The sequence below is a fragment of the Nematolebias whitei genome, chromosome 5 (genome assembly GCF_014905685.2).
Source record: "Nematolebias whitei isolate Nwh7 chromosome 5, NemWhi1, whole genome shotgun sequence".
Classification (NCBI taxonomy): Eukaryota; Metazoa; Chordata; class Actinopteri; order Cyprinodontiformes; family Rivulidae; genus Nematolebias; species Nematolebias whitei.
Window position 1 is genome coordinate 25,061,007 of NC_056502.1, and position 14,785 is coordinate 25,075,791.

A 14,785-nucleotide genomic window follows, 5' to 3' on the forward strand; every position below is an offset into this window, starting at 1 on the left:
ACACACACACACACACACACACACACACACACACACACACACACACACACACACACACACACAAAGGCAGTCTTATATGTTAGTTATGTGATAGAGCCTAATCTTTTTCCTGTTGGCCTCATGGACCTTACAGCTTCACCCTCCCCGAGGAAGTAACTGCTCTGTCATGAAGATGATGAACAGGCTTTTGGAATATGACATAAAGATAATACCAACATATTACATGAATTCAAAAAAGCAACAAAATGTTTATTATTAAAAGGATAGTTCAGATCTTTTGAAGTGGGGTTCTGTGAAAAAGTTTTATTTCTGATTGAACTGACGAGCTAACAGCCCAAGTGGATTGCTGCTATTTTAAAACAGCTCTTGTCTAAAAAACTTGAATAGATGTTCATACTGTTGGTCTTGGGGGGAAACAAAAATATCATATTCTATGTCTTTGTGCATAATAATGTAGTTGTGAATTTAACAGCCAAATAAAAGTTTATAAAATAGCATTTTTGTGAACCTGGTGAAGTTTTTGAGACAAGTTGTTTTAAAGGTGGCACCAGTCTGTTTGCTTTTAGCCATCCTTAGACCAGCTCTGAGCTTATCATTTGATTTAAATGACAAAAAATACAATTGAAGATGTTATGTAATTTTTTTTCTTAAATAAAATCTTCACTATAAATGATCCATATTGGTTTAAAATAGTTTGGAGATGACGTTACAGCACAGCCTCTTAATAAAACAGTTCCTTTTGTCAGAGTCTTATCTAATAAGAACACAGAGACACGAGAAACTCCTGCAAGTTTCTGAGAAGTGTGTCAGGGTAGATAAAAAGTTAACTCTAAGAGGATTTAGACATTAAAAAAAGACATTATACATATATATTTTAATTCCATTTTCAGACATGAAACTGACAGGCTTTGCTGCCTTTGAGGATAAATAAACCAGTGTGCGGGGTTTATATTCACCTTGACAAGTCTACATTTTACTAACACTTGGTCTTATCTAGCCTGTGTAGATAACTAAGGCTGATGCTTTTTGTGTTTGTTCAGCTCTGTTTTATTACTTTAGTTCTTTAGATTATTATTCCTTGGCTGCAAGACCTTAGATGTAGCTTAAGTTCATGATTTGTTTGCTGGTGAAGATTCTCAGTCAGTCCAGTTGTTTTTGTATTGAACGTTTTTTGAATTCATGATTTATTTGTTACAATCAACTTGAACCTTTTAACCCTTGAACTTTTAAAAGTTATGTTTTTAAAATTTAATATTAGGATATTGTTAAATCAGTTCCTGCATCCAACAGATCGTATTTCTTGCTGTTTATTTTTGTAACAGAATATCTTCCATGTCCTTGTGTCCACTTCTTTTCTTTTTTTTTTTTTTTAGTCACCAATAAGCATCACTTTGTCAGCGGGCCCCTCCTTTACCAGTTCAGGATGAACTTCCGGCGACGGCGGCGGTTGATCGAGCTTCTTCACGAGCGCAGTCTTAGCATCCCTGAGAGCCATGATAGCCCCTTCTGTCTGCGTAAACAGCAGCCGGACGGGGGCAACACCAGCTTCCTGTCAGGTATATGGTGAACTTCACACACAAAAGTCCTCGCAGAAAAAGAATGCTACATGTTGTCCTCTATACTCTTTTAACTTTGAATATATTACTGAATTTGTGTGGACATTCAGAGAGCAATTTACTTTAAGATGCTCGAAATTAGCCTTGTTTTTCTGTGTTGATCATGTATTTAGCTCATTTGTCTTATCTTGTGTGGACTCAAACATCCAAACACAGACACACAGCCATAACTCTGCTGGCCTTGGGATTTCTTTCTGCCATATAAAGATAACAGGGTAATCAAGTCTGTGTTGCTAGGTGGAAGAAGAGAGTAAAACAACTTGACTTTCATTATAACATTACAAAACAAGTTAAGATCTTTTGAAGTGGAGGTTTTGTGAAATGTAATGACCACTTAATATCTTACCTTTTGCAGATAGCTTTTAGAATGAGCTCAGTTTAGAGAAACCGCATGAGATGATCAGCAGCATGAGATCAGCAGCACGGATAAGTCACATACCATCAATTAAAGTGGCATTAAAGTGATTTTATTTTTTTTCCATAGTGATGATTCTGGTTAGAGATTCATAAGTCTAACAGCTTCATGGTAGAAGCTGTTCCTCAGTCTAATGATTCTGCACTTAATGCTCCTCAACCTCCTTCCTGAGGGGAGCGGGGCAAAAAGAGTGTGTGCTGGGTGAGTGGGGTCCTTCATGATGCAGGTGGCCCTCTTCCTGCATATGGAAGTTTAGATGTCTGTGATGGTGGGGAGACTGACTCCAACAGGCTTCTGTGCAGCCTTCACCACTCTCTGCAAAGCTTTTCTTTCTGCAGCTGTGCAGCCTCCATGCCACACGTTGATTTTGGCGCACAGGATGCTCTCCACTGCACACCTGCAGAAGGAGGTGAGGACGGAGCTTCCCAGATCAGCTCGTCTCAGCCGTCTGAGGAAGTAAAATCTCTGATGAGCTTTCTTGATCAGGCTGGTGGTGTTTTTGCCCCAGCTGAGGTTGTTGTTCAGGAGCACATCCAAGTACTTGTAACTGGAGACCACTTCCACCGCAGATCCTCCTATGTTCGTGGTGGTGGGGTGTTGGGGGTGTAGGTGTGTTTGCTCCGTCTGAAGTCCACAACCATCTCCTTCGTCTTCTTCACACGATGTGAATGGTTGTTCTTCCTGCACCAGCTCTCCAGGTGTTCCACCTCCTGTCTGCAGCTGGACTAATCGTTGTTTGTGATGCATCCCACCACCTCTGTATTGTCTGCTAACTTTACAATATGACAGCCTGAATAGGTAGCGAGCACAGTCATACGTGAGCATAGTGAACAGGAGGGGGCTCAACACACATCCCTGAGGGGAGTCAGTGCTGAGGGTTATGGTGGAGGAGGAGAAGTTGTGGATCTGCACAGTAAGAAATGACTTGATTTTATCCTGCTGCCTCAACTGAAAAGCTTGATTTAACTGTTACTCTGATTGATTATCAATTTTTAAAATCATTATAAACTTTAACACCCAGGTTTGTGATCACTGACTTACTGTATTGAGCCAAGGAATGCCGATCTACATCTGGGATGTCAATGAAGGTTCCAAAAAAACATAACCTCAGTTGTCTTCTCATTCAAATGCAAGAGGTTTAGACCCATCCAGATCTTTAAGTCCTTGAGACATTTTTGTAGTGGTTTGGAGGAAAATTAGTCCTTTTTGTCAAGAGGACATAAACATGACAGTCATCTGCATACAAGTGAAAAGAAAGTCTGTACTTTCAAAAAATAGACCCAAGCTGAAGTACGGTAAATAAAATAAAAGAGAAGTGGTCCTAAAACTGAACCCTGTGGGACACCAGCGAGGAGCAAAGGAGGACACATGTTCACCATAGGTGACACAGAAAGTTTGCTCACTCCGATACGCTTTGAACCGATTGGTTCAGATGATGATCAAATAACAATCTATATATTGATCTCTGTGTGTGTGTGTTGCAATTTGTACAAATAAATGTCACAGCATCCAATAAACTGGAAATTTCAAATAGGTATAAAATTTGATTGAACTTATTTTTCTGTTTAATTTCAATCCCAACACAAGGATTTTATCTCAACACAATGATTTTATCTAGAAAGGTTGAATAATTTAAAAATGAGCAAATTTGCTTTTTGTGTGGCCCTAAAGTGACTACATGTGGACGGATGATGGTTATTACTTGAGTTAGAAATTGTCAGAGTATAAACGGTTTTCTTTCATAGCTTCATTGCTTTTTTTTAGCCTTCTGCCTTTCACTTTAATATGTCCATCCTTTTGTCCAGTGAGTCCCACTAAAGAAATCAAGGTGACGGGCGGAGCTCGGCGGAGCAGCATGAGCAGCAGCTGTGGCAGCAGTGGTTATTTCAGCAGCAGTCCCACACTCAGCAGCAGTCCACCTGTCCTCTGTAACCCTAAGTCTGGTAAGATGGAACGAAGGCGGTATGGGTCCTCATCATGCAGCTATTATCTGTTCAATTCTAGAAGTATAATAAATCATAGTTTGACTTTAGGTACCATTAACATAAGTGGAAACATCTGCATCTCAGTAGATGTTTGTGCTTTCTTTTGACTTTTTTTTTTGACCAAAGTCAATGATTAAAGCATAAAATCAGCTAATTCTAGGATAACTTTTATATTGATTTTACAATTTATAGTGAATAATATTTGCACCTCTGAAACTAGTTTAATGTACATTTAGAAATACAAACAACTTCCAATTAGCCTTACAGTTTTTTTTCCCTAAAATCTTAATTAAAACATTATTAAGGGACAAACTTATTTACTATAGACAAAAACGGCTTTTACCCAGTCATTTGCCATCTAAGTGATTTATTTTTTAAGTTATGAATTGGAGCAGTGTGAGTGTGTTTTCTTACTTTAGTCTTTTTTCAAGGTTTCTTTGAATGTTTAATTTAAGCTGAGTGTCTTTTTGTACCAGCTCAACGTAACACATGCAACAGACAGTAAAATGAAGGCAGATGTATTTGCACACACAGAAACATGTTTCTGATATTTTCCTCTTTAAAATTATTTTTTGTATCACAAGGTGTGAAGACTGAGTCTAAAATTGTAACACACTCAGCAAAAAAAAAAAAAAAAAAAAAAATGTAGCAAAATGAGCTGTTTTCAGATGCTCCCAGTTTACAAGTTTTATCATTTTACATTTATTTATCTATCACAAATGCATGTACCAAAAAGTAGCTGAAAAAAGATGAAAAGAGCTGAACTTAGCAGAAACAAGCTAAAAGTAGCAGAAACATGCTGAAATGAACAAAACAAGCTGAAAGGAGCGTAAAAGCCTGAATTAACAGATATGAACAAAAAGGACTACAAAAAAAAAAAGCTGAAATTGCAAGAAAGAAGCGTAACAGAGCAAAGCACAGCTAAATTAGCAGAAAATCAGCTGAATTTGGCAAAAAACAATCACAAAAAAGATGAAATTAGCTTAAAAAGATTGAAAGAGCAGAAAAAACTGAAATAGGGAGAAAGAAGCTGAAAGGATCACATAAAAGCTAAATTTATTTGAGAAGTAGCCAAAAAGATGAAATTAGCAGAAGCATAGCTGAAATGTAGCTGAGAAAGCAGAAAAAGCTAAAATTAGCAGAAATAAGCTAAAAAGTGCTGGAAAAAGAGCAGAACCAGAACAAAAGTTGTGCACAGCTCAAATAATGTGAAGATTCAACTTTCCAAAGAGGAAATCGTTTCACGTTAGGTCGACTCATTTCTGATCAGTCGTTTATCAGAGCACACTCAGGTTCAGGATGATCTTTGTCTCTCCGCTAATGAAGCACGTGGAACTGTCGTCTGTTTTGTTCTGTTTTTCTTGACAGTTGTGAAAAGACAAGTGAGTCCAGAGGAGCTGCTGACACCAGGAGGCCCTTTTATAAAGAAGACATTCACTGTAGGAACACACACACACCCTCACTCATGCATGTTTCTGAGTGCATGCAAAAACACGGTGATGTTCATACGTGGACACATCAATAATTGCAAACATCAGTTACAGGTTCAAGTAGACAATTTCTTGTTTTCTCTTTAGTGGCAGGCAACAAACATTATCAGGGCAGTGTTGTTTTTTAATGTGTTTGCATGCTTGTGTGTGTTTGTCTGTTGTGTTAGCAAGTTATCTCATACTGTATGTGTTTTTATTGAAACTTATACTGAAACTAAAGTTTGATATCACGGGAGAGTAACTTTCCACAGATAGTGCCACCCCTTAGATGTTTTACGCTTTTGTTGCTGCCTTAAATCCATCATGGTCAATTTAAACTGGCCTTCTTGACATAATAAATAAATAAAAACAACTCCTTCAGCAATAAAGTGACATCAAATATCTCCAGAGAAATACCAATTAAATAAAAATATGTGTTGTACAATAAGCAATAATCATTTTCTGAGTTAAATTAGGACAGCCACTTTAAAATAGGCAAACATTTCTACAAACTATTGTTTGCCTAGATTGTTTAGAGCTGGGGTGTCAAACTAATTTCCACTGAGGGCCACATCAGCATAATAGTTGCCCTCAAAGGGCCAGATGTAACTGTAAGACAGCATAAATGTATCTAAATTTAACTAAATGTAATGTAAAATAAATGCAACTACCCATTAATTTTAAGTAACTCGGAATTTTTTACTTATTCAACTTACAAATATTACATATATATATATATTTGCATAGATGTAGAAAAACATGTCTGCTGCTGTTACAACATAAAATCTTTTAATTTGTCAGGTTATGAAACCTACATTACTCCATAAATCAATGATACAACTTTCCAAGTGAATAAGGAAAAATAACAAGTTATGATATTAACTTTGTTCAAAACTTTTTTGTCATAGAGGGGCAGAATAATGGTCCAACCAACAATTGTAAGCTGTAAGAACATGTGTGACAGGTTTTACCAAAAACAAAAGGCTGCACACAGCCTGGCAAGGGTCATACATCCAACTAATGAGAAATGGTATTGTTATAGAAAACATTTACCTGCATAAACACATAAACCTGAAGTATAATAACAAGTAAATAATAAGTATAATAAACTCAAAATAACTACATTAGGGTTGAAGACTCAATTTGGTATACTTAGCTCCATGTTTGTTGTCAAAATGCCGACATAGATTGTACTCTGACGCCCACCACTGCCTCGTAACACAGAAGACATACTGGTTTTTCTCCTTGAAGCACAAACATATATTCGCCTTCCCATCTTTCTTGAAACTGCCTTCCATCTGCATCAGCTTTTCTCTTCCTGAACATTTTGGGATCATTGTTTGTATTTCTGAATTCCACTTATTCGAAAAATTATATTGATGTGGAAAAACTGCAGTCTAGTGGTGGGATGCTGTTACTTCGTGGGTAACAAAATTGACATGCATTATGGGAAATGTCGTTTGTTGTCAGTGCACCATTTGACTTATTTATTATACGACAATCAGACCTTCTAACCTCTCGCGGGCCACTTAAAATGACGTGGTGGGCCACATCTGGCCCACGGGCCTTGAGTTTGGTACGTGGTTTAGAGAATAGTTAAGATTTATTATGTTTTTGTTTCAATGGGGGCTTTCTCTTTCTACTCTCCTTATAAGAACCAGGGCAACATCTCCTCTGCTGAAACTTGTAACTCCTTCAGCATGCTCACAGATGTCTTTCATTATTCTCCTTCTTGCACAGCCACTTTGTGAATAACATATGTCCCACATACCTTTAATTGTTTTTGATGATGGATTTAACAGAACTCCGGGGGACTTTTAGGGTCTTAGAAATCCTTTTGTGTCGATCCTCAGACTTGTATTTTCAATCATTCTTTCTCCCGGTTGAATTAGGACAGTCCCTTTAAAGAAGGTGATCATTTATGCAATCACTTATTTTGCATTATATATATATATATATATATATATTTTTTTTTTTTAATTAGTATTGCTTTGTAGACATTTTATCACACTTTTACATGAAGGCTTTAAAATAAATACTTTTTTTTGTACAGGAGTTATTTTTATGACCACAGTTTTATTACTGTATAGCACTGCAGCTCAGAATGTAAACAATTTGACCAAAGTGGCTAGAACTCCATCATTTCTCATCATAAGATGATCTTTTTATTGCGTGAAAGGTGGTGGGCAATGTGCATTTTTTTTCAAGAAATGCAAGGCCTTGAATTCTTGACCATCTAAACTCTGAACCCTCTCTCTAGATCTCCAGCCAGTTCTGAACAAGTTCTTCTGTTTCGCAGATTGTTGGTGATGCTGTGGGCTGGGGCTTTGTGGTGCGAGGCAGCAAACCCTGTCACGTCCAAGCTGTGGACCCTGGTGGACCTGCTGCTGCTGTTGGCATGAAGGTGAGACCTGGAGAGATGCACAACTGTTGTTATGTTGTTGTTTTTTTTTAAGTTGTCCTAAACAAACAGGTGTCTTAATTAGTGCTTAATTTGTAAAATTTTGAATAAAGTAGATGCCATTTCCTGCATTCTGGTGTATTTTAATGGGTTATTAAACGTCTATGTTTACCTACATAGGTATATGAATAGAGCACGCCAGTGCTTAATTTGTGCCGGAACAGGATCCAAGAACTCTTTTATTTTGACAGGGTGCATTCCAGTAACTGTTTGCTTGGATCCGGTAACTCTAAGGCTACTTCTAATAAAGTTATGAACAAATTTGACTGCCTTGAGCAAATTGGATATATAAACAGAGAAGAATTACACAAACACTAATTTTAAACACAGCAGCCACTCACAAGTTTCTTAATATTGCATAAGAGCTGCCACTTCAAGTATCATTTACACATCTACCCTTAAAAACATCTCCATCCCTAAAAGAGTGGTGGGGGTGAGTGCTGAACTGACCAGGCAAGTCGTACGCGGGCAGGAGCCCAGATGGAGGAGGCGCCTGGAGCTTTCACATGTGGAGTCGGACAACAATGAGCAGTGACAGTCGGACTTGGAACCATCAAGTAAGGGCGGGGTGGGGGTTAGGATGCTTGACAGAAGCGGAGAGTGTTTACAAATGTAGGTAAACCTAGATGTATAATAACCTGTTCAAATACAACAAAATGCAGGAAATTGCATCTACTTTATTCAGAATTTTCTGGGGGAGGACCCCCAGACCCTCCCACCCCCCAACAATCAAACATTTATCTTGTTGTATTTTTAATAAATAATCCCAATTGCCCATGACTGTACTTTTAGGGGCGGAGATCTTTTTCAAGGGTCGAAGCAGAAATGCTTACTCGAAGGAGCAGCTCTTACCTGTATGTGATATTAAGAAGCTCCTAAGTGTCTGTTATGTTTATAATTGGTGTTTATGTAATTATTTTCAGATTACATATCCAATATAAGTTTTATTCCTTCAAGGCAGTCAAATTTGTTTATAACTTTATTATTAGTAAGCCTGAGAGTTACCGCATCCAAACAAACAGTTACTGGAACGCACCCTTTCAAAATAAGGCTCAAATTAAGCCCTGGTCTTAATGTTATCGCTTGATGGAATCTTCAGTCATATTTATCCAAAATTTGTTCCTACAGTTGTTTTGTGATACCTCTAATCTGTGCTGGACTGATTTAAAGAGACTAACAATGTTTTGACCTCTGAGTATTGCTATAAAAACCCTTTTTGAAAGAAAAAAATAATAATTTAAATGTATACAGATTACAGGAGAAGTAAGATAAAAGAAAAGCTGTGAGAGTAGCAAAAGCTGTTGTGTGCAGAAAAATATACTGGAAAATGAGACAAAACCAGAGCAGTGCTGGCTCTCCTGCCACAGCTGGCATGAAAGAATGTCAACAGGAACTGCAGCTAGGAATCATGGGAATGCACAGATAAGGTCTTACCTACAACATGGGTGTGTGTGTGGGGGGGGGGGGGGGGGGAAGAGTGGGGGTGTTGGAATGAAAATTCAACACATTTTTTAAAAATCTGCATTGAAACCTGTGAAGGTGTTTAAAGAGGAAACAATTAAGATAACGTCCGTTTTCCTTTGACTGCTGGTGTTACCATGGAAACAGGTAACATTTAAAGACTCAAGTCAGCCATAAAGGCCTCATACTTTAATAAATGTTTTTGTTGTGCCAGGCACATTGACTGATTTCATGACTTTCTTTGAGTTTCAGTTTTTAAAAGGAAGAAATAAATAATAGATCATTTGATGAGATAAATACCACAACACCGTCACCGACAGAGTACATTCCATGTCAGCAGAAATGCGTACTACAGGTTTAAATACCTGCACTTCCTAGAAGGCTCATCTTATCTGAGCAGCTTTACTGATGTTTAATGACTCAGATACACAGGCCAGAGGAGAATGTAATCAGACCTGTGAAGTGTTGGCACTTCAGTCCAGGCAAAGGGCCAAAGTAGAAGCTACACCCTCTAAATCTCTGACTTCAGGTTGTAAAATCACTAACAGGCTCTGTGTCATCTCTAAGGCCCTGTTTACACGACGCGTTGTTTGAATGAAACCAGATCCTTTCTGCCACAGTTCAGACATTTGTGTACACGACAGCTCTCGATCTCTGAAATCAAAGGTTTCTGAATCCTGGTTTCAGAGTGGAGATTTTCAGGGGATCCCCTGCAGAGGTCTGAAATATGCCACTGGTGTGAAATCGCACATGCCCATTACAGATGACTGCAGTGAAAAGTTTTTCTGCACTAACAACAGTTACAACTAGCAAAATTGCGTTTCCTGCGAAAATGCAATGTAAATGCTTATTGCTGAAGAACTTGCTGAAAAGCAGCTGAAATTAGCTAAAAACATGCTGAAATCTAGCTGAAATGGAAGAACAAGCCTGAGTTAGCAGAAGAAAGCAGAAAGAACACATATTTGCTGAATTGGGTTTAAAAAAGCAGAAATGAGCACAAAAATTATAGGAAATTATCTAAAAACGTTGAAAAGTAGCTGAAAAGGCAGAAGGAAGTGGACAGAGCTGAAAAGAGCTCCAAAAATTGTGACATTAAATGAAAAAGCTCAATTTAGCACAAAACAGCAAAAAAGTAGCTGAAATAGCAGAAACTAGCAGAAATAAACTGAAAGGAGTTAAACAAGCTGAAATGATCAGAAAGAAGTTAATTTGACTGAAAGTAGCAGAAATTACACAAAAAATTGAATCTATCTAGGAACAGCTGAAATTAGCCAAATGCTTAAAAGGTAGCTGAAAATGTAGAACAAGGTTAAATTAGCAGAAGAAAGCAAAAAGAATATGTTTGCTCAATTAGGACGAAAGAAGCAGAAATGAGCACAAAAAAGTGGAAATTATCTGAAAAAGGTAGAAATGAGCAAAAAACAACTGTATAGTAGCTAAAAAAAAAAATCAGAAAGAAGCTTAAATTACCAGAAGGAGGTGGAGAGAGCACATTTTTTGCTGAATTAGGCTGAAAAAATTTAAATAAGGGCAAAAATTGTGGAATTAGCCTAAAGAGCTAAATTTTGCATGAACAGCTACAGTAAATAGTAGCTGAAATAGCAGAAAAAGCTGAAACGCATAAATAAGCCCAAAGGAGCAGAATAAGCTGAAAATAGCAGAAAGAAGTTAGAAGAAGCAAAAAAAAAAAACATTGTAGTTGAAAGAAAGATTCTGAAAAGAGCACAAAACAGCTGAATTTAGCTAAAAGTAGCTGGAAAAAAGTTTAAATTTGTACAAGGAAGCTGAAAGAAGCTGAACCTTATACGCTGAAAAACACGGTAAGCTGGCGCTCAAAACGGTCTCAGCAGAGTCAACGGAAGTTACAGCTTCTACCGGGTCGTAGTTTTTCTCAGATACCAGGTAGATGCCAACAGAAAGGCGGCCGGTGGTTTCTATGCTGTCCCGGGAAGTGGATGCCCTCTCAAGGATTGCCGTCGGCTGCAAGACGAAGTCTTTGTTTTGATCTGACTCCGAGTTTTTGTGAGTTGTGCAAATGTGTGTCGACGCCTGCCGTCTTTTCTCCAACCACACATACTGCTACATACCGAAACATTTTTTACAAATATTTCATTAATATCAGAAGACTGTTTTGAGGGGGCAAGTCTTCATTTTATTCACTTTATTGTCAAACATATTACATTTTAAAGATGATTTTAAAAAGCCTGTTCTTTTTCCGTCTGTCTGCAGGTATGTCAGTTTGTGGTGTCGGTGAACGGACTAAACGTCTTGTGTCAGGACTATCGGACCGTCAGCAGCCTGATCCTGACGGGGCCCAGAACAATAGTGATGGAGGTGATGGAGGAGGCACAAGTTTGACAGGAAGAGTCTTTCAGATCTGTAGACACAGGGATTGTTAGTACTTGAACTCGCACCACATGGACAGATGAATGTGGATCACTTGAAACTCAACTCAAATTAAATTTGTTCTTGTGAAGGGGAGGTGGATGTTTGAACCAGTGTGTTCAAGAACAAGAGGACTCGACCTGCGGAGAAGTTGTGCAAATTGCTCTGAGTTTGTTTGTTGTCAAGATAAACAGGAAAACATCTGTGATCCAACTGTTTCTTAAGTGTCCACAAAGACTGTCAGTCTTAAAAGGAATACTCTTCATGATGGAGTTAATGTGTGTGTGTGTGTGCGTTCCTGATCAAGGAAAAGCAATAAAAACAAGGTTGTGAATTGAAAACCCAACATCATAATCCAGAGCTGAACAAGTCAAAGGTGAGACTGTAAACTGGTCATAGTTACTTGGTGGACAGTTCATTGACTTCTGGCAGAGGCTCCAGAAGATGTCTGGATTTATCTTCTGCTCCACACTGCCCTCTACTGGTGGATATTTTAAAATCTGGGAACGCTTTAGGGTTTAATTTCCATCCATTATCTTTCCCATCCATCCATCCATCCATCCATCCATCCATCCATCCATCCATCCATCCATCCATCCATTATCTTTCCCCGCTTCTTTCTTTTCGGGTCACTGGTGCCCATATCCAGCAGTCACTGTGCGCGAGGCGGGGCACACCCTGGACAGGTCTCCAGTCCATCACATGGACACAAAGAGACAAACGAGACAAACAACCATTCACTCTCTCACTCACACCTAGGGACAGTTTAGTTACCAATCAGGCTAACATGCATGTTGTTGGTCTGTGGGAGGAAATTGGAGAAAAACCACGCATGCACGGAGAGAACATGCAAACTCCACCCAGAAAGTGCTCTGACTGGGATTTGATCCGGTGATCTTCTCACTGAGAGGCAACCACTCTACCAACTTTACCACCGTGCCTCCGGGTTTAAGTTTGTCTTTCATTTCCCCCTTTTTTGAGTAAGGATAAAATATGAATTTTAAACGATTGTAAAAATAGTTTTCTGACAGATTTCCACTGTTGCCACATGCCAATATAAAATATAAAATGAAAACGTCATCAGAGTATGTTTATGTTTAACTGACAATAGTTAAAAAATAAAGTTAAACTGCATAAGAATGTATATTTTTTATATATTTACAACACACAAAGTAAAATCACTTTGCTGTAGAGAAACAATCAGATTAAAAAAATAAATAACTCCACTGCAGCGCTTTGTAAAACCAAATTTTATTTAGAAACAAATGTTTATTGCCCTAACTGTTAATTTTCTTTGTTATATTTAGAACGTTTGACATTCAGAGCAAAAACTTTAGCACTAGGCCTGTCACGATAACAAATTTTACTTGCCGATTAATTGTTTCAGAAATTATAGCGATAAACAATAATATTGTTTGAAATTTGACAATAATTAATAATTATTGTCAAATTTAAGAATAAATGTTTGTTTTGCTTTGCATGTACCTTTTTTGACCACCAGGTGGCAATATAAGGCTGTTTGAACCGAAGGATAGATAGTGAGGGAGCGAGCAGTGTGTCGCTTTATGAAAATGGGAGGGAGGCCTCTTGACGTCTTTCTTCGGTTCTCAAAATGGCGGCCGCTCGGTGTGGTTTGAATTCTTTAGCATAGCATTTTTCACACAAACCTTTTAATACAAAATCAGTAAACAAGTTCTCAGCTTCTTCTTTCAAAGAAAAACTTTTTGCATGAAGGCACGAGGTTCAACCGTGAATTTTGGAGCTTCGACAAGACAGATTCCGCCCCCCGAGGTCGGCCTGTTAGCTTAGCTTCTCAGCTTAGCTGCTTTCAAAGATCCAAAAATGTGATTTTGGATAGTTAAAACAAATTTTAAAGATAAAAGAAAAGGGGTCAGTGAAGAGCACCGGAGTTGAGCCTTTTGTCATCCAGTGTCTTCTGTAGAGAGAGAGAGTATTCAAGGATTCAAGGTTCTTTATTTGTCATACTCACCACAAATGGTACATGTGGTGGAACAAAATTGTGTACACAGAGTCCCAGTTACATCCAACAAAAGTATAAAATGTAAAAGAAAACTAATAAGGTCTAAGATATGAATTAAGAAAAATGTTAACTAAAAATGCACTAAGCACTAGTAGTATAAAAACAATATGCCAAACAGCAGCACAAACATGAGTCTGTGTGAGCAGATGAGCACGAATAAACACAGCAACATGAAAGAGATCAGCAGCAACATGAAACAGATCAGCAGCAACGTGATTTTTTTCACAGTGATCATTCTGGTTAGAGATTCATGAGTCTAACAGCCTCAGGGTAGAAGCTGTTCCTCAGTCTAGTGGTTCTACACTTAATGCTCCTCAACCTCCTGTCTGAGGGGAGCAGGGCAAAAAGTGTGTGTGTTGGATGAGTGGGGTCCTTCATGATGCAGGTGGTCCTCTTCCTGCATCTGGAGGTGTAGATGTCTGTGATGGTGGGGAGACTGACTCCAACAGGTTTCTGTGCAGCCTTCACCACTCTCTGCAGAGCTTTTCTTTCTGCAGCTGTACAGACAGAGACACAAAGAAACACTAAAGCCGATAAATGAAAATGAGGCTGATAATTTTTCATTTATCATTCGATTATTTGATTTATTGTTTATCGTGACAGGCCTATTTAGCACTGACCCAAACGTCAACATTTGAAAATGTGCTTAAAATATTACAAATTGTAAAGAATAGCTTCTTTAAATGTGTTTTACACTTGTAAAATACACAAAAAAAGTGCCCTAAACATTTTCCTATAGAATAAATACATCTTACACAGCTCGTGGATCCTGCACATGTCCAAATAAAAACAGTTTTAGTTACTAAATAATGAATATTTTCTTATAACGCTGAACCACATCTGGTTGTATTTTTCAGTTTTTGTTTTTTAATACTGAGTTAAGTACAGTTACTATTCACCTTCATGAGAAAACTCAGCTTCTCCCTAGGCTGTGGAGAATTTCAGCTTTTAA

The 14,785-nt window shown here is 38.1% G+C and overlaps 1 protein-coding gene across 2 annotated transcripts in view; it reads left to right on the plus strand.

Annotated features, from left to right (window-relative positions):
* Nucleotides 1–12,380, plus strand: part of deptor (DEP domain containing MTOR-interacting protein) — a 39,030-nt gene extending 26,650 nt beyond the window's left edge. For both annotated transcript variants that reach the window (XM_037676391.1, XM_037676392.1), the window contains exons 6-10: nt 1,374–1,556; nt 3,837–3,974; nt 5,385–5,455; nt 7,785–7,889; nt 11,637–12,380. In XM_037676391.1, the coding sequence (XP_037532319.1) occupies nt 1,374–1,556; nt 3,837–3,974; nt 5,385–5,455; nt 7,785–7,889; nt 11,637–11,765 (626 nt within the window). In that variant the 3' untranslated portion in view covers nt 11,766–12,380. The remainder of the gene's footprint in view (nt 1–1,373; nt 1,557–3,836; nt 3,975–5,384; nt 5,456–7,784; nt 7,890–11,636) is intronic.
* The last annotated feature ends 2,405 nt before the right edge of the window (nt 12,381–14,785 follow it).